Source organism: Nelumbo nucifera, chromosome 1, assembly GCF_055504915.1.
Source record: "Nelumbo nucifera cultivar China Antique chromosome 1, China Antique-T2T, whole genome shotgun sequence".
NCBI lineage: Eukaryota > Viridiplantae > Streptophyta > Magnoliopsida > Proteales > Nelumbonaceae > Nelumbo > Nelumbo nucifera.
The window spans coordinates 39,196,564-39,221,550 of NC_142649.1; the positions used below are offsets into that span (position 1 = coordinate 39,196,564).

At 41.8% G+C, this 24,987-nt stretch overlaps 1 protein-coding gene across 1 annotated transcript in view; it reads right to left on the reverse strand.

Annotated features, from left to right (window-relative positions):
• LOC104590779 (glutathione synthetase, chloroplastic-like) overlaps positions 1-24,987 on the reverse strand; it is a 79,758-nt gene that overhangs the window by 18,435 nt on the left and 36,336 nt on the right. The window contains exons 3-8 of the mRNA XM_088896478.1: positions 22,013-22,088; positions 21,767-21,897; positions 21,416-21,538; positions 21,205-21,286; positions 3,432-3,511; positions 3,102-3,171 (exon numbers count right to left, since the gene is read on the reverse strand). Of these exons, the coding sequence (XP_088752604.1) occupies positions 3,102-3,171; positions 3,432-3,511; positions 21,205-21,286; positions 21,416-21,538; positions 21,767-21,897; positions 22,013-22,088 (562 nt within the window). The remainder of the gene's footprint in view (positions 1-3,101; positions 3,172-3,431; positions 3,512-21,204; positions 21,287-21,415; positions 21,539-21,766; positions 21,898-22,012; positions 22,089-24,987) is intronic.

The window sequence follows — 24,987 nt, forward strand, 5'->3', positions numbered from 1 at the left end:
TGTGTCTACTGATACTCCATAGTCCCCAAGGATTATTGACTTTGGTGCCTCCAACCATATCACTGGTAAGTTAACTTTGTTTCAATCATATACCCTTCTCTCTAGAAAAGATAAAGTGAGGTTAGCTGATGGATCATTCTCCTCCATTGTTAGTCGAGGATCTATATCTTTACCCTTTGGTCTCTCATCATCAAATGTTTTGCATGTTCCAAAAATTCCCATTAATTTGTTATCCATTAGTAGTATTACACAAACCTTGAACTGCTGAATAACTTCCTTCCCGATTCTTGTGTTTTTCAAGATTTGGCTTCCATGAGGACGATTGATAGAGGGAACATGGTTGATGGCCTCTATGTGCTAGAAACTAAAGTTGGTCTTGCAGTCTTAGAGTCTTTGAGTCAATCTAGTAATAGTCAAGTTTTTTTGTGGCACCATCATTTGGGTCATATGTCTTTTAAGTCTTTAAAGTACTTATTTCTAAAATTATTTAAGTATGTTTTTGTCAATGAGTTTCAGTGTCAAGTGTGCCAATTAAGCAAGCATTGTAGAACTTCATTTCCTTTACGTAATAAAATATCGGATTTTCCTTTACACATTGTGTACCCTGATGTTTGGGGACCTGTGAATATTCCAACTGAGAATGGCTACAAATATTTTATCTCTTATATTGATGGTTTTTCTCGATTCACTTGGGTGTACCCTATGCACTCACAAGAAGAAGTTACTAAGCTTGTGAAAGATTTTCAACGAATGGTCTATAGTTCTACACCCAATTTCAGACAGAGATTCAAGTCTTTCAATCAGACAATGCTAAGGAGTACTTTCATGGTGACCTCTCTAACTTCTTTACTTCTTGTGGATCTATTCACAGGAGCTCCTATGCAAGAACTCCCCAACAAAATGGGATTGCAGAGAGAAAAAACCGCCATATCTTAGAAGTTGTTCAAGGATTCTTGTTGCAGGTGCAAGTTCCAAAAAGGTTTTGGCTGGATGCTTTTATGATTGTCACATATATTATCAACAGGATGCCCTCTCAATTGTTGGAATATAGGTCCCCTTGCCAGCTCCTCTTCCCCAAGGCTCCAATGTTTCCCATACCCATGTGTGTTTTTGGGTGCCAGTGCTTCATTCATGATCTCTCCCCTACTCGGGGTAAACTTGATCCTAAGGCTATTATGTGTGTTTTTCTTGGATATCCCCTTTCTCAAAAGGGTTATCGTTGTTTTGATCTGGTCTCAAGGAAATATTTTGTCTCTATGGATGTCTCGTTCTTTGAAAATGTTCCCTATTTTTCTGTTTCCCCTCAGGGGGAGAATCTTGGTGAGGAGAAACAGAACCAAACTCAAGTCTTATTGCCTTTCCCACCTAACCCCCCTCCATTTTGTGTCTTTCAGAGACAACGTTACAGAAGTCAAGGCCAGCAAAGTTCAATGTTGTAAGGCTTATTCAATTGTTAATTGTTATTTTATAGCTGCTGTTAGTAGGCTGTTAGTCAGTTACAGTTACTTGTTTTTTCTTTTTTTCTTATTATTTTGATTCTAGGATATGCCGCCAGGGACATACTTGTAATTTCTGATTATTTTATGAAGTTAATATAAATAGAAAACTAGCGGCAGCCAGGGGTGAGTTTTCTCTCAACCATACCTCTCTCTTCCTTTCTCTCTTTCTCTCTCTCTCTCTCTCCCAATCCCCACGAATCATCACATGGTATCAGAGCAGTTTTTTTTTTTTTTTTTTTTCTAGGTTGAAGAAGACCTACGATCCCTCCTGCTTCTCTTGCCTGATCTTTAAAAGTGTTTGGACGTGGCAGTTTCTGGCGGCTGATTCTGCAGAAACCCTAGCAGTTTCTGGCGGTTATTTCTACAGAAACCCTAGCAGTTTCTGCCGGCAGTTTTTTGTGGAAACCATAGCAATTTTTAGGCGGCAGTTTTTGTGAACCCTAAATCTCCTGAAAGATACAGGAAAACTTGGGGCCAAACCTGCTGACACCCCTATAGATGTGAATCATAAACTTGGGGACTACGGTGGTGAGCTTTTGGAGGATCCAAAGCAGTACCAAAGACTTGTGGGAAGACTGCTCTATTTATCCATGACTAGGCCTGACAATAGCATATGCTGTAGGGGTTCTCAGCCAGTTTACGCATGCTCCTAAGGTAGCACATCTGGAAGCAGCAGAAAGGGTATTGAGATATCTGAAGAAATTCCCAGGGACAGGCCTATTGTTCAAGAAGTATGGTCATATGCGAATTGAGGTTTACACTGATGCTGATTGGGTTGGCTCCATAGATGACAGGAAATCCACTAGTGGTTATTGCACCTTTGTAGGGGGAAATCTTGTTACTTGGAGGAGTAAGAAACAGGGTATGGTTGCCCGATCCAGTGCAGAGGCGGAATATAGGGCCATGTCACATGAAGTTGCAGAACTACTATGAATCAAGAACCTTTTAAGTGAATTGGGTTTACAAGCTAAAGATCCTATGTCACTCTATTGTGATAACAAAGCAGCTATCAACATTGCTGCAAATCCAGTTCTCCATGATAGAACCAAACATATTGAAGTTGACAAGCATTTTATCAGAGAGAAGCTTGAGAAAGGAGAAGTTTGCACCCCTTACATCAGCTCAGAGGAACAACTTGCAGATGTCTTTACTAAGGGATTGAATTCCTTGCGACATTATGATCTATGTGACAAGTTAGAGATGATTGGCATTTATGCCCCAACTTGAGGGGGAGTGATGTAATATTAGGTGTATGCCACAAGGGGCTTTTTAGTCTTTTCTCCTTTCTTTTAAGTTGTACGGTCACCCTAGTAAATATAATAAAAAAGGCTGGCGCCGCCAGCATCATCTTGAGTCTCTCTCATTCTCTTTATCTCTTCTCCTCTTCTCTCTTCCTCTTCTCTTCTCTTCTCTTCGCCCACTGTTCTAGTGATTAAAGCAAGTTCTTCCTATGGGTAATTAGATTTCTTAGTACAAGATAATAGCAACTCTAGACCAGCTAAAATTAAACTTCACAAGGCATAGTATTAAGTTTCTCCTGGATAAAAGCTGCAATTAGACCATAGTAGAATGCTAAAAGCATTATGGAAAAGTTATTCTTACTGATTCTGAAGGATAATCATTTGGTGTATACCCAGCTCTGAAGTAGATAACAGCAACTGCTTGGCCACATCTGCAAGTATAAGGTTCCCAAATTTGTCAGTCTTAAAAAATATAACAGAGTAAATTTACAAAAATCACATAGTAAACTAAATCCAAAGTTAGAAAGCAGAAATTAGATATGTCAAATGGCAAAAAATACAAATATATAGCAAAAATAAGTGTATCACAAAAAAAAAAAAACAACAAAAAAAGCATGTTAGAAAGCTACATAAAAAATGGATCAAATAAAAGAAAGAAGGGTACAAAAGAAAAAGCACAATGGTTACATACACAAGAAGTGTTCCATCTGGCAGAAGCTCCCCTTCTGCATCAATTTCTGTCAAAGTTTTACGAATGACTGTCACATCATGTGTGCTATGAAGTTGAGGAAAATAGTTGCATAGGAAAACTGCAAGACACTTTTCTACTCAAATGAATAGGAAGTCCTAATTCCCATCCTCCTAAGTTCTCCAGCAAGGATAATAACTACATAGCGAGTAAGGATTCCATGGAATTTAAGAAAAGGGAAAAAATAACAAAAAAGAAACAAATATTATAAACATTAAAATTTTATAACTTAATTCATTGCAAATGAATTATAGAAAAGCATTTTTACAACATCTGTTTCTATGTATTGGCAACTGACAAAGGGGAAGGGTAATGTGGAAAGCAGTTAGGGCAGCAGTGGTGTGGACTGTTTGGGAGGAAAGAAATGCAAGGATCTTCAATGAAAAGCAAAGGTCAAAAGAAGAAATTGTGGATTCTATAAAGATAAAGGTTGCAAGCTGGCTAAAAACACTAGAGCTCTTTCAAAGCAGTGACTGACATTACAAGAGCATGGAATGAAGTCGCAAACTCCACTAAAAGGAAAGATGAAGAAGTGATGGACTGGAAGCCCCAAGATGGCAATAAAATAAAGCTGAACTTCAATGGGAGCTCTTTAGGAAACCCGGGACCGGCAAACATAGGGGGTGTATTTAGAGATAGTTCACGGAAAGTATTGGAAATGTACTCAGGTCCTCTAGGGGTAGGAATTCAATAAAGGCTGAGCTGCTAGTGCTGTTACAAGGTCTAAAACTCGCTAAGCAAGCAAACTTTCAAAATTTGGAGGTAGAAGGGGATTCAAAACTGGCTATCTCTTGGACTACTACAAGGTAGGGGTGGCCACGGGCCAAGCTTTTCACGAGCTATTCGAGCTCGGCTCATGAAAAGTTCGACTAGGCACGGTTTAAACCAAGCTTCGAGCTGAGCTCAAACCCGATATATAGGCTCATTTGATAATCAAGTTGAGCTTGAGCACAATGAAGCTTGGTTCATTAGGCTCACAAGCCTAATCTAGCCTAGTATAATATATAAATAATTTTTAATTATATATATAATAAATAATTTTTATTATATATAATAATATTTTTATTTTTATGTATACCAGTAAATAATTTTTATAATTCTTATTTTTTGTATGTAAAATAAAAAGTATTTTTATATGTATAATTTTTACATTTTAGAAAAAGCTTGGCTTGTAGTCGAGCTTTTGAGCCAAGCCAAGCTCGAGCTTGCGAGCTTTTGGATCGAGCTGAGCTCGAGCTCAAGTCTCTAGCTCGAATCGAGCTTGTGGTGATTTGTGGGGATTGGGAGAGAGAGAGAAAGAGAGAGAGAGGAAGAGAGAGGTACAATTGAGAGAGAAAAGCATCTACTGGCAGCCGCCAATTTTCTATTTATATTAACTTCATAAAAGAATCTGAAATTACAAGTATGCCCCTGGTGGCATATCCTAGAATCAAAATAATAAGAGAAAAGAAAGAAGAAAAAACAAGTAACTGTAACTGTAACTGTAGCAGCAGCTATTAAGTAAGCCTTACAACACTCCCCCTCAAGTTGGGCTGAAGATGTCTATCATGCCCAACTTGTCACATAACTCATTGTGCCGCGAGCATGGAAGCCCCTTTGTAAGGACATCAGCAAGTTGTTCCTTGGAGTTGACATAGGGGATGCAAATTTCCCTTTTTTCCAGTTTCTCCCTTATGAAGTGTTTATCCACCTCAATATGCTTGATCCTCTCATGTAGGACTGGGTTGCTAGCGATGTTTATTGCAGCCTTGTTGTCACAGTAAAGGGACATAAGACTATGAACAACAACTCCAAGCTCCCCTAGAAGGTTCTTTAGCCAAAGGACTTCAGCCACCCCATGTGCCATAGCTGTATATTCAGCTTCAGCACTTGACCTTGCTACCACACTTTGCTTCTTGCTCTTCCAGGTCATCAGATTTCCTCCCACAAATGTGCAATACCCACTGGTGGACTTTCTATCATCCACAGCTCCTGCCCAATCAGCATCTTTAAAGATTTCCACCTTTAGGTGATTGTGTTTACTGAATAGTAGGCCTGTTCCTAGATATTTCTTCAAGTATCTAAGGACTCTCTCTGTTGCCTCCATGTGTGGCTTCTTAGGAGAGTGCATAAACTAGCTCAGGACCCCAACGGAATAGGCAATGTCTGGACGGGTCATGGACAAATAAATCAGCTTTCCCACTAACTTTTGGAACTGCTTCACATCTTTCAAAGGTTCACCAACATAGTCACCTAGCTTGTGGTCCACATCCATAGGAGTATCTGCCAGCTTTACACCTAATTTACCTGTATCCCGTAATAGATCAAGGGTGTATTTCCTTTGAGAGACAAAGATACCCTTTCCTGAGCAGGCAACTTCAATCCCAAGGAAATACTTCAGGAGTCCTAGATCTTTCACTTCAAATTTCGATGCAAGGAATTGTTTCAAGTTTTGTATTTCTGAGATCCAATTCCTGTAATGATGATCGTCTACATACACTATCAATACAACAACCTGCTCCTGACATCTCTTCACAAAGAGTGTATGATCTGACTGACATTGTTTGAATCCCATCTCTTGAACTGCCACTTGAAACTTACTGAATCAGGCTCTGGGAGACTGTTTTAAGCCATAGAGAGACTTCCGTAGCTTGCATACCTTATTTTCACTCCCCTTGGCATAGAATCTAGGAGGTTGAACCATGTATACCTCTTTTTCTAAGTCATCATTCAGGAAAGCATTATTTATGTCCAGTTGATGCAATTTCCATTCAAAATTAGCAGCTAAGGACAGGAGAACCCTAATCGAGTTCATCTTAGCCACCGGGGCAAAAGTCTCATCATAGTCAACCCCATGTACTTGTGTGTACACTTTGGCTACTAGTCTTGCTTTGTACCTTTCAACTGTTCCATCTACCTTGTGCTTAACTGTGAACACCCATCTGCACCCCACGGGGTCTTTCCCCTTTGGAGGATCCACCAATTCCCAAGTCTGATTTTTGTGGAGGGCATTAATCTCCTCCTTCATGGCATCTACCCATTCAGGGCATTTTAAGGTTTCTACAACATTTTTGGGAACAAGGATGCAAATACTGCCGATAGGAAGGCTCGGTACGAGGGAGAAATGTGGTCATAGGAGACAAAGTGGGTAATGGGGTGTTTGGTAGTGCAGGACCTGACTCCCTTTTGTTGGGCAATAGGGATGTCAAGGTCATCCACAGTAGGAGTAGGGTTAAGGGATGGACTTACCTCCTAGGAGTCTGATGGTGTCGGTTGCTCAGTGTTTGACTACTCCACATTTCTATCACCTCGCTGATCTCTCTGACGTGTACGTTGGAAGACACGGAAGGGAGTAAGGTCCGGAATAGAAGGAAGAGATACCTGAACCTACTTCTCCTTTTCCACACTACGACTCTCCCCTTGAGGAGGAGGGAAAAATGGCTCGGACTCAAAGAAGGATACATCCATAGACACAGAATTTACGACTAACTGGGTCAAAGCACCGATACCCTATTTGAGAGGAGGGGTACCCCAGAAAGACACAAGGAATGGACCGAGGGTCTAACTTACCTCGGGATGGAGATAAATCATGGATGTTGTAAGGCTTGAGTCTTCCTTGTAACTGATGTTAGTAGGACAGTTTCAGCTACTAGTCCTTTCTTTCTTTCATTTCTTATTGTTCTTATCCTAGGATATGCCGCCTGGGGCATACTTGTAATTTTGCCTTTTTTATAAAGATTAATATAAATAGAAGACTGGCGGCTGCCAGTACTGAGTTTTGCTTTTCTGTCTATCATCCGTACCTCTCTTTTCTCTCTCTCTCTCTCAATCATCACAAAGAAACTACATGGTATCAGAGCGGAATTTCTGGGCTGGAGAAGACCTACGATCCTAGCATCAGTCTTTCCAAAGGGGATTGGACGTGGCTCCTTTTGTTTCAGAAGAAAAAAGGAAAAAAAAAACCCTAGCAGTGGCTTGTGTTTTCAATTTTCTCTGGCAACTGTGCTTGCATAAACCCTAGTAAGTCCTGCGGCTATACTTCTGCTGAAACCCTAGTGGCTCCATGCGACAGTTACTGAAAACCCTGGCCGTGGGATGGTGCTGGTCTGCTGAAACCCTAATCGAAGGAGGGTGTTGATGGTGCAATGAAACCCTAGCAGGTTCTGATCTAGTGTTGAACAGGTGTGGTTTTGTTTCAGTTTATCTCAGTATTCTTTATCCAATGGTGCGTAGGGCTTATGCCTTGATTATATGATTACTAGTTTGAATAATTGGATGGTTAGAGTGGGAGAACCACATTCGGACTGACAGTAATGTCTGTATTGGTGGTGCTGAACCGATGACTGGACTATTTATTGTTCTGTTTGGACGTTGTAGTGACTGATCTCTCATTCTCAACAGTAGTTCTTGTGCTCTCAGCAATATTCAATAGTTTGTTGCTCACATTCTAGGAGTAAACCCTGAGTTGCCACATTCAAGTTGTGGTGGTTGTGCTGTTAGGTGGCATTTGGACTGGTTGGTTGTAATTTTCAATGGCAAGTCATGAACTGACCTCACCGGGAAACACCTCAACCTGCAACACAGCAGGTATGGGAGGTATGGGAGGTGAAACCATGGTTTTTCCAATGCCAATTACCCCCTTGAATGGTCTGAACTACCTGGAGTGGGCTAAGAGTGTAAAACTCTATGTAACAGCATGGGGTAAGGCCGATTACATCAATGGAAGGGTGAAAGAGCCCAAGGGTGATACAGCTGAACATGATAGGTGGGACCAAGAAAACAGTATGGTGATGTCTTGGCTCCTCGCAGCTATGGAACCTGATGTGAAGAAGAATTTTATGTGGGCAGACACCGCCAGTGAGATCTGGGAATAGGCCAGAAGTACCTATTCTGAGCAAAGGCATTATGCCAAGATTTACTAACTACAAGTTGAGTCCTCTAACTGTAAACAGGGAAACCGTAGCTTGTCCTCATATTATTCCGCTCTTACCTCCATATGGAAGGAGTTGGACCATTATCAGGCCATAGAGTGGAAGCACGATGATGATGCTAAGGCCTACAGGAAGTTGATCTCTCAGCAACGAGTGTTTGCTTTCTTGTTAGGGCTGAACCCTGTATATGAACCATTAAGGGTGCAGATTCTAGGAAGCAAAGAATTGCCTACAGTACACGAAGTATACTCCCTTGTCCAGTCTGAAGAAAGCAGGCGAAGTGTGATGGTTACAGCCGAGGGGGAGCAACAAGTTGCCTTCGCTGCGGTGAATAACAGCCCAACAGGGAAGAAAGGTGATCCTAAGAAGGCAGATGATAAAGATAAACTCTTTTGTACTCACTGTAGAAAGTCACGACATACACGTAACACCTGTTGGGACATCCACGGGAAACCCAAGTGGGCAGCAAAGAATCAAGAATAGGACAAAGGTCACGTGAAAAGAACGAGTGCAGCACATGTGGCAACTGAAGGGATGAGAGATCCATCCTATGGATGCCCAAAAGATTGCGGAATAAGGGGCGAATTTCAAAAATTTTTCTCTCCCTTCAACTGGGAATCGTATTCCCCATTTAGAAAATCATATTTTCAAGGATCAATTCTGAACCATAAACTGAACCAGATCTGAACCAAAAAGAAGTGGGAAGGATTATACCTGATACGGAGAAGTAATATCTCCCAACGAAGGTGTTCACGCCCAAGGAAGGATCCAAAGACTGCTCCCACTGAAGATGGCGCAGTGCAGGTGGAGCAGAATCAGCAGTGTTCTTCTCCAAGAACTCTGTCCTTCGCAAGAATCAGCAAGATGGCACGTGAGCACAACTTCCTTTCAATCCTTTCTCAAAGGACTGATGTCAAGATCCAATCTTGACTTCTCCCACCAGTGGAGATCGAACTGGAAAGCAGGGCGGCAAGAACAGGGAGGCGGCAAGAGAGTATTTGCAGGGAGCAGAATTCTCTCTTCTAGATTTCAGCACCAAAGAAACCTGATGATCTGTGTGTATTGTGTCTCTAAAGGCTGCCGCCCCCTTTTTCTTTTATAGTCTTGACTTCTCCCACCAGTGGAGATCGAACTGGAAAGCAGGGCGGCAAGAACAGGGAGGCGGCAAGAGAGTATTTGCAGGGAGCAGAATTCTCTCTTCTAGATTTCAGCACCAAAGAAACCTGATGATCTGTGTGTATTGTGTCTCTAAAGGCTGCCGCCCCCTTTTTCTTTTATAGTCTTAAAGGGATCAGCTCCTAATCAGATTAGGAGTTGCTAATCCAAATCATATTTGGTTTAGAAGTCCCTTTAAGTGATAAGGGATAATCCTTATCTTACCTGGAGATTAGATCAGCCATCTCTTAATCTGATTAGGAGGTTTCCAGATCTAAATCTTATTTAGATCTTGGACACTCTAAGTGGATAGGGTCTAAGCCCAATCCTATTAGCTGATCCACTTCAGATTTCGCCCCTATATTAACTAAAAAAGCAGCCCAGTTCGAAATGGGCTTTAGGCCCATTAAGCTTATGTGCTCACTTAACCCTCTTAACTACTGCCCAGTTGGGCTTTCTTGTATGGCGTGGGACCCAAGCATTGATCTACACATCAGCCACATGGGTTCGGCCCAGCCTTTGTTACAAGGCCTGGCCGAATACACTGTTAAAAACAGTGCACCCCCTGAAACCCATCAAATGGGCTCTACGGGCCCAACACTTACCCTAAGAGGTCCCTGGGCCAAGCCACCTTGTAACACCCAGGGACTGTGGGCAGATGCAAGATTAGCCCATCAGGTATTAACCTCAATGGTCTTACACTTAACCTCTCAGCCCATAATGATCATACACTGCCCGACAAGAGAGGACCTCTCCCTCGGCTGCAAGGAACAGTGTTGCACTCTCCACTTATATGGATCCCGGGAATTAAAACCTTCTTGCAAACAATTTAGAAACCACACATATATACTTTTATATCTTATATAAAATATATTTTGCAAAACAAATCTCAATGGTTGAAATCGGCTGCCGGCAGTCTTGGTTTCCATCAGTGAGAGTGCATCCCCGATCATTACCTTTGTCCGACAAAGGGGCTGATCCTGTCACTATGATCACCCACTCAGATGAATTCTCGGACTGCCCCAACATACCCAGGTTTTGACCCCCGCTAAGGATCTCACTGATTGGTACATCAAAGACAGCCCAATCCGACACCTAGTGTAGTATCATAATCGAGTCTAGGGGTCGGGTGTAACTTTCCAGTTTTGCCCATCAATCTCCAAGGTCCAGGGCAATACTGGAAATCTGGTCCAGTTCAAAGATTCAATTAATCCTACACTGTATGTGCCTAGGGTCTCACCCTGGCAGCTGAGACAAGCCACCCCAACCGACTTGGTGGCACTACAGTGTCAGCCTTGTCAGGATAGGTCTCCCCAGACCGACCCACTGGCTGTGAACATTCTAAACTAACACGAGTCTCATTAAGTGTCCAGTTTAAGGGTATTACATAGAAACATACCAAGGGAACATGAATCAAATATGTATCTTTATTCATTTACAATAAACTCATAAAGTACATCATTCTGATTGAAGCTAAGGGCATACAAAACTGTCTAACAGCAACCCCAGGTTGCCGGTAGTACCCGGGACCCTCCTAATAAACCTGACCCCAAGGAGGATATAATGAATTCATTCAGAGAGCATCTGGAATCTTATGGTAGGGCATTGCGACAATTGGACAGCTCAGTCACTGGTACTCCCTCTACCTCTTTTGCATCTACTTTAGGTAATGTGGCTTCTGCGTTTCATGTCACTCCCACAGATTCCCCTTGGATTATTGACTCAGGGCCTCAAATCACATGACCGGTACGGCTAACCTATTCCATTCTTATAGCCTTTTGTCAGGAAGGGATAGATTGAGACTTGCAGATGGTTCATTTTCTTCCATTGCAGGTCAAGGATCGATATCCCTTCTCTATGGCCTTAACCTGAATTGTGTATTGCATGTCCCTCAACTTCCCATAAATTTGCTTTCAATTAGTAGCATTACAAGTTCTTTAAACTGTAGTGTAACCTTTTTTGCTGATTAATGTGTTTTTCAGGACCTAACTTCTGGGAGGACGATTGGTAGAGGAAGCCTGGTGGACGGTCTCTACATTCTCGACAACAAAGCTGATCTTTCCATGTCATCCTCAGAGTCACATAGTCAGTCAAATAAGAGTCAAATTTTGTTGTGGCACAGTCGTTTAGGTCATGTTTCTTTCGAAGTAATAAAATGTTTGTTTCCACTTTTATTTAAGTCGTGTTCAGTGTCAGAGTTCATGTGTCAAACGTGTTAGTTGAGTAAACAATGTAGAACAACCTTTCATTCAAGCAATGAAAGATCAAATGTTCCTTTTCATATTGTGTATTCTGATGTATGGGGGCCTACAAATGTAACCTCTGAGGGTGGATATCGGTATTTTATTACATTGATTGATGATTACTCTCGCTATACATGGGTAATCTCTATGCGTAGCAGAGACGAGGTTCCAAAGATAGTGCAAGACTTCCAGAGGATGGTGTTTACACAGTTCCATGTTGAAATACAGATCTTCCAATCCGATAATGCGAAGGAATACTTCCATGGGGAGCTAAATGAGTTCTTCGCCTCCCATGGGTCTATTCACAGAAGCTCATGTGCCAAAACACCACAGCAAAATGGGGTTGCAGAAAGAAAAAACAGACACCTCCTTGAGATAGCCCGCGGGATGATGTTCCACATGAATGTCCCAAAAAGGTTTTGGGTGGATGCTATACTTACAGCTGCGTAGGTCATCAACCGCATGCCCTCCAGAGTATTGAATTACATGGCCCCTCATTAGTTACTGTACCCTCAGTCACCTTTATTTTCCATCCCCATGAGAGTCTTTGGTTGTTGGGCCTTTGTCCATGATTTGTCTCCATCCAAAGGTAAGTTAGACCCTCGGTCCATTCCTTGTGTCTTCCTGGGGTACCCATCCTCTCAAAAGGGGTATCGGTGCTTTGATCCAGTCAGTCGTAAATACTTTGTGTCTATGGATGTGTCCTTCTTTGAGTCCGATCCGTTCTTCCCTCCTCCTCAGGGGGAGAGCCGTAGTGTGGAAGAGGAGAAGCAGGTTTAGGTGTCTCTTCCTTCTTTTCCAGACCTCACTCCCTTCCGTGTCTTCCAGCGTACTCGTCGGAGAGATCAGCAGTGTGATAGAAATGTGGAGCAACCAAACACTGAGCAACTGACATCATCAGAATCCCAGGAGGTAAGTCCAACCCCTAACCCTTCTCCCAATGTGGACGACCTAGACATCCCTATTGCTCAACGAAAGGGAGTCAGGTCGTGCACTACCAAACACCCCATTACCCACTTTGTTTCCTATGACCACATCTCTCCCTCGTACCGAGCCTTCCTATCGGCAGTTGACTGCATCCCTGTTCCCAAGAATGCTGCAGAAGCCTTAAAATACCCTGAGTGGATATATGCCATGAAGGAGGAGATTGATGCCCTCCACAAAAATCAGACTTGGGAATTGGTTGATCCTCCAGAGGGGAAAAAACCCGTGGGGTGCAAATGGGTGTTCACAGTTAAGCACAAGGCAGATGGAACAGTTGAAAGGTACAAAGCAAGACTAGTAGCCAAAGGGTACACACAGGTATATGGAGTTGACTATGATGAGACTTTTGCCCCGGTGGATAAGATGAACTCCATTAGGGTTCTCCTATCCTTAGCTGCTAACTTTGACTGGGAATTGCATCAACTGGACATAAAGAATGCCTTCCTGAATGGTGACTTTGAAGAAGAGGTATACATAGTTCAACCTCCTGGATTCTCTGCCAAGGGAAGTGAAAACAAGGTGTGCAAGCTACAAAAGTCTCTCTACGGCTTAAAACAGTCTCCCAGAGCCTGGTTCAGTAAGTTTCACATGCCAGTTCAAGAGATGAGGTTCCAACAGTGCTAGTCTGATCATACACTTTTTGTGAAGAGATGTCAGGAGCAGGTTGCCGTATTGATAGTGTATGTAGACGATATCATCATTATAGGGAGTTGGAGTTCAGAGATACAGAAATTGAAACAATTCCTTGCATCCAAATTTGAAGTGAAAGATCTAGGACTCCTAAAGTATTTCCTTGGGATCGAAGTTGCCCGTTCAAAAAGGGGTATCTTTGTCTCTCAAAAGAAATACACCCTTGATCTATTATGGGATACAGGTAAGTTAGGTGCAAGGCCGGCAGACACCCCTATGGATGCGGACCACAAGCTAGGTGACTGTATTGGTGAACCTCTGAAAGATGTAAAGCAGTTCCAAAGGTTAGTGAGAAAGCTGATTTATCTATCCATGACCCGTCCAGATATTGCCTATTCAGTTGGAGTTCTGAGCCAGTTAATGCACTCTCCTAAGAAGCCACACATGGAGGCAGCAGAGAGAGTCCTTACATACCTGAAGAAACATCCAGGAACAGGCCTACTATTCAGTAAACACAATCACCTAAAGGTGGAAGTCTTTACAGATGCTGATTGGGCAGGAGCCATGGATGATAGAAAGTCCACCAGTGGGTATTGCACATTTGTGGGAGGAAATTTGCTGACCTGGAAGAGCAAGAAGCAAAGTGTGGTAGCAAGATCAAGTGCAGAAGCTGAGTATAGAGCTATGGCACATGGGGTGGCTGAAGTCCTTTGGCTAAAGAACCTCCTAGGTGAGCTTGGAGTTGCTGTTCATAATCCTATGTCTCTTTACTGTGACAACAAGGCTGCAATAAACATCGCCAGCAACCCGGTCCTACATGAGACGACTAATCATATTGAGGTGGATAAGCATTTCATAAGAGAGAAACTGGAAAAAAGGGAAATTTGTATCCCTTATGTCAACTCCAAGGAACAACTTGCTGATGTCCTCACAAAAGGACTTCCGTGTTCACGGCACAATGAGCTATGTGACAAGCTGGGCATCATAGACATCTTCAGCCCAACTTGAGGGGGAGTGTTGTAAGGCTTGAGTGTTCCTTGTAACTGATGTTAGTGACAGTTTTAGCTACTAGTCCTCTCTTTCTTTCTTTTCTTATTGTTCTTATCCTTGAAGGGATGTCAGATCCATCACATGGACGCCCAAAAGGTGCGGATTAGGGTGGGCGAATTTCAAAAATTTCTCTCCCTTCAACTGGGAATCGTATTCCCTATTTTGGAAAAATCATATTTTTCAAGGATCAATCTTGAACCATAAACCGAACCAGATTTGAAACGAAACAGTGGGAGAGGAATATACCTGATACAGAGAAATAGTATCTCTCAATGGAGGTGTTCACACCCAAAGATGATCACCAAAAACTGCTCCCACTGAAGATGACATAGTGGATGGAGGAGCAGAATCAGCAGGGTCCGTCCCACGAACCGAATTCTTCAGCAAAAATCCAATGGAGGTAGTGAGCACAACTTCCTATCAACCTTTCAGCAAAGACTGATATCAAGATCCAATCTTGACTACTCCTACAATGTTGGAGAATGAACTGGCAGTAAGGCAGCGGCAAGAAGGGATCACAAGGAGAAGGTGCAGGTGTATTCTTCTCTCTATAATTCGAGATCTAGTATCTCTGGAACTTCTGGGATTGTTTGGATGGTTCGCCCCCCTCTTGCTTTTATAGGCTTAAAGAGATCAGCTCCTGATCTTATCAGGAGTTTCCTAATTCAGATCATTATCTGAATTTGGACTCTCTTTAAGTGATAAGGATAAGACCCCTATCTTATCTGCAGATTAGATCAGCCTTCTCCTGATCTTATCAGGAGGTTTCCAGATCTGAATTCAGATCTGATCTCTCTGAGTGGATAGGGTAGGACTCTATCCTATCTGCTGATTTAATCCCAGATCCGCCTCATCTATTTAACTAATCAAATTAGGCCAGTTCAAAATGGGCTTTAGGCCCAATAAGTCTATGTACTCAAAACTACTTCCAAACTGCTGCCCAATTGGGCTTCTTTGTATGGCGTGGGATCCAAGCATTGATCTACACATCAGCCACATGGGTTCGGCCCAACCTTTGTTACAAGGCCTAGCCGAATACACTGTTGTGGACAGTGCACCCCCTAAAACTCATCACATGGGCTTCTATTGGACCCAACACTTACATTAAGTGGTCCCTGGGCCAAGCCACCTTATAAAAACCCAGGGACTGTGGGCAGATGCAAGATTAGCCCATCAGGCATTACCCTTAGTGGCCTTACACCTAACCTCTCAGCCCAAAATGATCAAGCACTGCCCGACAAGAGAGGACCTCTCCCTCGGCTGCAAGGAACAGTGTTGCACTCTCTGCTCATATGGATCCCGGGAATTAAAACCTTTTGCAAACATTTTAGAAACCGTAACATGTATACTTTAATATCTCATATAAAATATATTTTGCAAAACAAATCTCAACGATTGAAATCGGCTGCCGGCAGTCTTGGTTTCCATCAGAGAGAGTGCATCCCCGATCATTACCTTTGTTTGACAAAGGGGCTGATCCTGTCACTATGATCACCCACTTAGATGAATTCTCAGACTGTCCAAACATACCCAGGTTTTGACCCATTGATTGGTACATCAAAGACAGCCCAATCCGACACCTAGTGCAGTATCATAATCGAGTCTAGGGGTCAGGTGTAACTTTCCAGTTTTGCCCATTAGTCTCCAAGGTCCAGGGCAATACTGGAAATCTGGTCTGGTTCAAAGATTCAATTAATCCTACACTGCATGTGCCTTGGGTCTCACCCTGGCGGCTGAGACAGGCCACCCCAACCGACTTGGTGGCTCATCAGTGTTAGCCTTATCAGGATAGGTCTCCCCAGACCGACCCACCGGCTGTGAACATTCTAAACTAACACGAGTCTCATTAAGTGTCTAGTTTAAGGGTATAACACAGAAACAAACCATAAGAACATTAATCAAATATGCACTTTATTCATTTACAATAAATGTCAAAAGTACATCATTCTGATTGAAGCTAAGGGCATACAAAGAATGTCTAACAATCCTAGGATATGCCACTAGGGGCATACTTGTAATTTTGCCTTTTCTATAAAGATTAATATAAATAGAAGACTGGCAACTGCCAGTACTGAGTTTTGCTTTTCTGTGTATCATCCATACCTCTCTTTTCTCTCTCTCTCTCTCTCTCTCTCTCTCTCTCTCTCAATCATCACAAGAAACTACAATGGACAAAGGCCCGACAACCAAAGACTCTCATGGGGATGGAAAATAAAGGAGACTGAGGGTACAACAACTGATGAGGGGCCATGTAGATCAGCACTCTGGAGGGCATGCGGTTGATGACATACGCAACTGCAAGTATAGCATCCACCCAAAACTTTTTTGGGACATTCATGTGTATCATCATCCAGCGAGCTACCTCAAGAAGGTGTCTGTTTTTCCTTTCTGCAACACCATTTTGTTGTGGTGTTTTGGCGCATGAGCTCCTATGAATAGATCCGTGGGAGGTGAAGAACTCATTGAGCTCCCCATGGAAGTATTCCTTCGCATTATCAGATTGGAAGATCTGTATTTCAACATGGAACTGCGTAAACACCATCCTCTGAAAGTCTTTCACTATCTTCGGAACCTCGACTCTGCTACGCATAGGAATTACCCATGTATAGCGAGAGTAATCATCGATCAATGTAACAAAGTACTTATATCCGCCCTCAGAGAGTACATTGGTAGGCCCCCATACATCAGAATACACAACATGAAAAGGAACATTTGATCTTTTATTGCTTGAGTGAAAAGTTGTTCGACATTGTTTGCTCAACTGACACGTTTGACACATGAACTCTGACACTGAACATGACTTAAATAAAACTGGAAACAAACATTTTATTATGTCGAAAGAAACATGACCTAAACGACTATGCCATAAGAAAATTTGACTCTTATTTGACTGACTATGCGACTCTGAGGATGACACCGAGAGACCAGCTTTGTTGTCAAGAATGTAGAGACCATCCACTAGGCCTCCTCTACCAATCGTCCTCCCAGAAGTTAGATCCTGAAAAACACGAGTCAGCAAAAAAGGTCACACTACAATTCAAGGAGCTTGTAATGCTACTAATTGAAAGCAAGTTTATGGGAAACTGAGGGACATGCAATACACAATTCAGGTTAAGGCCATGGGGAAGGGATATGGATCCTTGGCCTGTAAGGAAAGAAAAAGAACCATCTGCAAGTCTCACTCTATCCCTTCCTGACAAAAGGCTATAAGACTAGAATAAGTTAGGCTTACCGGTCATGTGGTTGGAGGCCCCTGAGTCAATGATCCAAGGGGAATCTGTGGGAGTAACATTGAATGCAGAAGCCATATTACCTGAAGTGGATGCAAAAGAAGTGGTGGGAGTACCAGTGACTGAGTTGTCCATTTGCCACAAGGCCCTACCATAAGATTCCAGGTGCTCTCTGAATGAATTCATTATATCCTCCTTGGGGTCAGACTTATTAGGGTGGTCCCGGGTACTATCGGCAACTTGAGTGTTTTGGGTTGCCACATGTGTTGTGCTCATTTTCTTCAAATGACCTTTACCCTGTTCTTGATTCTTTGCTGCCCACTTGGATTTCCCGTAGATGTCCCAACAAGTGTCACGTGTATGTCAAGAACGCCTATAGTGGGTACAGAATAGCTTATCTTTATCATTCGCCTTATTAGGGTCACTTTTCTTTCCTGTTGAGCTATTATTCATTACAGCCAAGGCAACTTGTTGCTCCCCCTTAGCTGTAACCATCACATTCCGCCTGCTTTCTTCAGATTGGACAAGGGAGTATACCTCGTGAACCGTAGGCAACTCTTTGCTTCCTAGGATCTGCACCCTCAACGATTCATATGCAGGGTTCAGTCCCAACAAAAAAGCAAACACCCGTTGCTGAGAGACCAGCTTCTTGTAGGCCTTAGCATCATCATCGTGCTTCCACTCTATGGCCTGATAATGGTCCAACTCCTTCCATATGGAGGTAAGGGCTGAATAGTATGAGGACAAGCTACAGTTTCCCTGTTTACATGTTGAGGATTCAGCTTGCAACTGGTAAACCTTGGCGTAATGCCTTTGCTCAGAATAGGTAGTTCTGGCCTGTTCCCAGATCTCACTGGCGGTGTCTGCCCACATAAAATTCTTTTTCACATCAGGTTCCATGGCTGCGAGCAGCCAAGACATCACCATACTGTTTTCTTGGTCCCACCTATCATGTTCAGCCGTCTCACCCTTGGGTTCTTTCACCCTTCCATTGATATAACCAGCTTTACCCCTTGCCGTTACATAGAGTTTTACACTCTTAGCCCACTCCAGGTAGTTCAGACCGTTTAAAGGGGTAATTGGCATGGGAAAACCATGTTTTCACCTCCCATACCCGCTGTGTTGCAGGTTGGTGTAGCCCCCGATGAAGTTAACTCATGACTTGCCATTGAATACTACTGAAAACCAGTTCAAATATCACCCAACAGCACAGCCGCCACAATCAGAATGTGAACAACTCAGGGTTTACTCCTAGAATGTGAGCAAAAGAACACTAAATATTGTTGAGAACACAGGGAATACAGCTAAGAACAAGGGGTTCAGTCAACACAACGTCCAAACAGAACAATAAATCAGTCCGGTAATCGGTTCAGCACCACCAATACAGACATTACAATCAGTCTGATTGTAGTTCACACACTCTAACCATCCAACATCCAAACAAATAACTATATAATCAAGGCATGAGCCCTACGCACCATTGGCCAAAGAAGGCTGGGACAAACTGAAACAAAAAACCACACCTGTTCAGCACTTGTACGAAGGTGCTAATCTGAACTTGACTTCACAGCATCGAACAGAGGAGCCTGCATCAGCATCACCCTTCTCCAACTAGGGTTTTCTTGCTATTACGGCCCGGAAAAAGAGATCACAAAAGCTGTCGCCAGAAACTGCTAGGGTTTCCCAAAAAACTGCTGCCAAACACTGCTAGGGTTTCTGCAGAAACAGCCGCTAGAAACTGCTAAGGTTTCTGCAGAAACCGCCGCCAGACACCTGCTAGGGTTTCTGCAGAAACAGCCACGTCCAAACACTTTTAAGAACTGAGCAGGAGGGATCATAGGTCTTTTTCAACCCAGAGAACCTGCTCTGATACCATGTGTGATTCGTGGGGATTGGGAGAGAGAGAGAAAGAGAGAAAGAGGAAGAGAGAGGTACGGTTGAGAGAGAAAAGCATCTACTGGCAGCCGCCAGTTTTCTATTTATATTAACTTCATAAAAGAATCTAAAATTACAAGTATGCCCCTGGCGGCATATCCTAGAATCAAAATAATAAGAGAAAAGAAAGAAGAAAAAACAAGTAATTGTAACTGTAACTGTAACTGTAACAGCAGCTATTAAGTAAGCCTTACAACAGAGCTCGAGCTTGAACTCGAGCCTAACACTATTTCAATGAGCCGAGCTCGAATAGCCAAGTATTCAGCTTGGCTCGACTCAAATCCACCCCTACTACAAGGTGTAATGGTCCCTGGATATATAGACACACACTAAGAGAGATAGAAAGTTTGGCAAGGGAACTCAATGCCTCATTCACTTGGATCAGAAGGACTGCAAATGGAATGGCTGATTCTTTAGCTAAGCAGGGGGGTTCATAGGCAGCAGCTGTTTTGGGCTCAATTGTAGTTTTTTTGGATTTGGGATTTGCTGGAATATTGGCTGTATTGTAATTTGGCTACGCCTTTTCACTGATTAATAAAATTAATTCTTCTTTGCTGATAAAAAAAAATCATCTATTTCTATGTATAAAGTCTATGGCATCCAGAAACTTCGACATTCATGGTACAATGCATAAGATGTGTACCTGGTCCTGTCAGGATATTTTTAAGATATATATTTCTCATATGTTATTTTTTAATGTATTGTTGTATCATTTTTATTTTTTCTTAACCACTGAGAACATTCTTACTGTCTTGATGTCTTCTATTTGGGTCATTTAGTAAAGGAGTGTAAAGAACCCAGGAATCTTCTATGTGGCAATATGTTTGAAAGCCCAAAGGTGCCCCACATGGTTTTCATTGTTCTCTATTTATAGGGTTAATTTCAGCTTAAATCCCCAAACCATGTGGCCAAAATAAGCCATTCTCTGGGTGCACTATTAGATAAAATACTGAAACTTTGCATATCACTGAGGGTAAACTTCATACAAGGTGGGATACAGGGATAATGTGAACCATAAGAGTGAACAAGTGATCGATCCAAAGGGTCCCCTATCTGATAGATGGTTTCAGATATTGATAAAAAAAATAGATGGTTCAGATCAGTTACAGGATTCCACATTGCAGAAATAGGTAGAGTAGTCTAAGGAGCTTCTCTAATTGATTGGATTAGAAACCATTATCTGTGCATAAACAAACAAACATATATAAAAACATAAAGAAATGAATATGTGCAAGACTGAATGTTTATGTATATAAGCATATATGTCTTCATGTATATATGGCATAGGTATGTGAAGTATATTTTAATGAATATTACCAAAGGAGTTAGGACTTTGTAACTATTGCATTATTGTATATATAGCACAAAGATGGGAACACCCTTATGTATATCTATCTATATCCATTTCTGGACTCAGGTAAAGAACAGTCATTTCCCCACTTGACTCAAAAATATCTGTGCATGTACCCAACCATCCATACTGAAAATCTTAGACTATAAGTTGTTATTGCTTTTGAAACATCTAAATTTCAATTTATAAATTTAACAAAAAGAGGCAATTCTGAAGATAAAAAGGATATTTCTCCTTCAACGTGAAACAAAGCCAATGTTGGTCATACATGTTACGTTCTTCAGTTTGGACCACAATCATAATGACAGCCCTGTACAGTTAAATCTAGAATTAGAAACACTTGATCTTAAAAAGAAGGCAGCAAAACCCCATAATAGAGTAATAGACTTCCTCGAGTACAGAGACGAAGGCAGGAAAAGCAATTGTGGTTAGCTCCAACCTTGAATCATTATACTCATTCCAAGCTCTAGCTAATGCATCTGCATATTGATTGACAGCATTGTTCGCAGGGATCCTTGTTGGATCTAATCCAAGGTGCTCTCCATGGTGACGAAGTAAGTTCCTGCAAAATGAACATCTATTATTTAAATACATTTTAGTCATCCCTCATTACTTTTTATTGCTGTGTTCACATCCCTCCACATGTTATACGCTTGTCCCATTTCAATAGACTGTAAGAAGCAATATGGTATCAACAAACAGGGATATTAGACAAAAGAAAACCAATTAAAAGGATATTGGGCAAGTATCAAGTATTCTAAGATCTAAGATAAATAGAGAATTACTTAACCTGTGAAGCTCACTGACAAGACAACTAAGACCAGGGAATGAAGATGAAATAGTGTTGAGCTCTATTTGGAATAGTAGATTAGTTTGAGCATCAAACATATAATCTGAGCGATGCAAACCCAGACGTATTTCCTGTCACAGTGATTGAAACAGGCTTAGTATTTGTTCACCATTATCAGCATACCCCATTTCCACTTTCCTTTAGACCAAACAACAAGTTCACTATATGTTAAATACAATAGATCACCTCTTTCTTATTGATTTCTAACATCTTCGAATGAATATCCAAGAGTCTACTGGTAAAGATATCAACTTTCTTAGTTCTGAAATACAAGGAAAGTGGAGCAAAAGTAGTTAATCAGTTATTGATCTCCCAAGTCACACGAGACAAAAACTTCAAATCAAGTTCAAGCAAACTTTCAAACTATAGACAGACCAAAACACCAGAAGGAAAATGCAAAAGAACCAAAATTAAGAATGAAATTTATACTGAATAAACTGAACAAATGCATATGTAAACAAACAGGTGAGGTGGTTGTGAAAATGAGGGGAGAGGTGGAAGGTCCATAGTTGTTGCATCATCATGTTCAGGAAACTAGGCCTTTAGCAGCTAAAGTGAGCATTGTGTTTAGTTGGATACAAAGATCAATTAACATTCTAGCAGACAGTCCTGTGAGATCAGAAGTTGATAAAGCTAGCTTTATTAGGGAGTTGCTATCCCTTTCTTTTGGGATTGGATGGTCTTGTGAGGTAGCATTTTTTTTTTTTGTAGCTATTATTAGATCAGGGCCTTTTTTCAATGGTTGGTTGAGACCTGTTACTTCTTCTATGGGTTACTTGCTTTTGTCTGTCACTTTCTTCTTTGTACTTTTTATCCCATTTTGATGGTTCTAATAAAATATGAAAGTAGTCAATATAAATATGGTAAATTGCAAAAAAGATACAAACAATCCCAAACAATTGCATGTTCCCGGTATATAATACAGTAAATACTTCTTGCTCAGTCTCCCTAGGTGGCTTGTCTGTTAAAAGTAATACAGATTTTTTTTTTTTTTTTTGATGAATGACTGTAAATTTTATTAAATAGAAACAAACACCCTAAGAGGAGGCACAAGGTGTTGCCTCCCCTCAAGGATGGATCAATTCCAACTCTTTTTCCAGATTGTTACAAGGTAGCTCAAAACAAAGAATCCCTTGAAGCCCCTCGTTTAGCTAGAGAGTCTGCCATAGTATTGGCTGATCTGCTAACCCACTGAAAACTAATCACCATGGTTCTTGTGAGCCATTTGACTTTTTTGATGATGTCCCTATAGCCCCAAACAACAGTATCTGGGTCCGACAACCATCACACTATCACCTTAGAGTCTCCTTCAACTATCAAGTTAGTCACTCCAAGTTGGTTGGCAATCTGTAGTCCTTGTACCACAGCACGTAGTTCAGCCCTTGTTGAATCTCCAAAGCCCACTGGTCCTGAGAATAAGGAAAGAATATTACTATCCTTATTCCTCAAGATCCCTCCCATACCTGAAGGTCCTGGATTGCCTTGACTGCTCCCATCAAAGTTCAACTTTACAACCCCTTCCGAAGGCAGAATCCATCTTACTTGAGGTTTATTTTCCTTGGATTTAGTGGAGGCCACTGCTGCCCAACTCCTTCGAAGATCATCACTAGAGTAATCCACAAAGAGATCAGTAGTTTTTAACCAAAGGATTACCCTTGTCAGTATACACTCCTTTATTTCAGCAATGCTTCTCTCCTTCTCCTGATAAATTCTAGCATTTCTTTCCTCCCAAATGGTCCGTAAGAGAGCTGCCCTAATACATTTCCACATTAACTTCCCTCTCTTAGTTGGCCATCCAAAAGTAGACAGGTCGAAGAGCATATTTACTTCAGATGGCAAGTTTCACCTGCACCCAAATAGCATAAAAACCCAATTCCATATCTCTTCAATAAAGGAGCAAGAGATCAATAGGTGAAAACAGTCTCATTCTGCACTTTATATAAGATGCACCAATTAGGGGATAATAAAAAATAAGGTCTCTTCTTTTGCAAGTTATCCACAATATTAATTTTACCATAATAAACTTCCCAACAAAACCCAATAATTTTAGGTGGAATAGGCATTGACCAGACTTCTTTAAGTAGGAACACCAAAGGGGAAGGAGTAGAACAAAGGGACTTAAAGAAGGAAGAACAAGAGAATGAGCCACTTGAATACAAAGACCAAATTCTTCTATCTAGTTTAAGAGGGTCCAGACAAACAGAATCAAGTAGAAGTAGGAGATTGGAGACAGAGACAAATTCCTCATCCCTCAAACCTCTGTGAAACCCAAAATCCCAATTAAGAGACAACGGAGGAATGGGGGAAGAAAGAAACCTAGAGACAGACTCCTTTTTATAGAGGGAAATAGAAAAGAGGGAGGGGTAGAGGTTTTTTACGGGTTGGTTACCCACCCAGACATCTTCCCAAAAAAGCACGAAATTACCATTGCAAACATCATACCTTATAAACTTGAGGAATTTTGGGAGGACGCCAAAAATTGCCTTCCAGGGTGTTGTGAGTGAGGCCCGTCGAGATATCCCAGCATCCCAACCAAATTCAAAACAGCCATGGATACTAGCCACCACCTCGTGCCACAGTCTCACTCTTTCCAAAGGCCACCTCCATAGCCACTTACCCAAAAGAGCTTCCTTTTAACTAGGTTCCTTAACCCTAAGCCCCCTTGTTCCTTACTTCCACTTACCACTTCCCACCTAATCAAATGATCCTTTTTTCTTCGCTTGGCTCCCACAAGAAGTCCCTCATCATCTTTTCTATCTTCTTGGTTTCCCTAGCAAGTATCCTAAAAACAGACATAAAGTAAATGGGTAGGTTGGCAAGTGTAGCCCTAATCAAAGCTATTCTACCCCCTAGAGAGATATAGTTCTTTTTCCATGCCGGCAACCTTTTTTTCAAACTTATCCATCACTAGATTCTGAAACCTAGTTTCCTTTGGATTTGCACCTAGGGGGAATCCTAAATAGATCAAGGGCCAAGCAAAAACAAGACTTAAAACAGGAAGCAATAGACTCTAAATCCCTTCCCTGCACATTTAGCCCCACCACACAACTCTTCTCGAAATTAATTTTCAAGTTTGAGGCATTCTCAAAGAGAACTATTAGACTCCTCAGATTTCTTACCCTCCACAAATCACATCCCTCACAAAAAATTATGATATCATC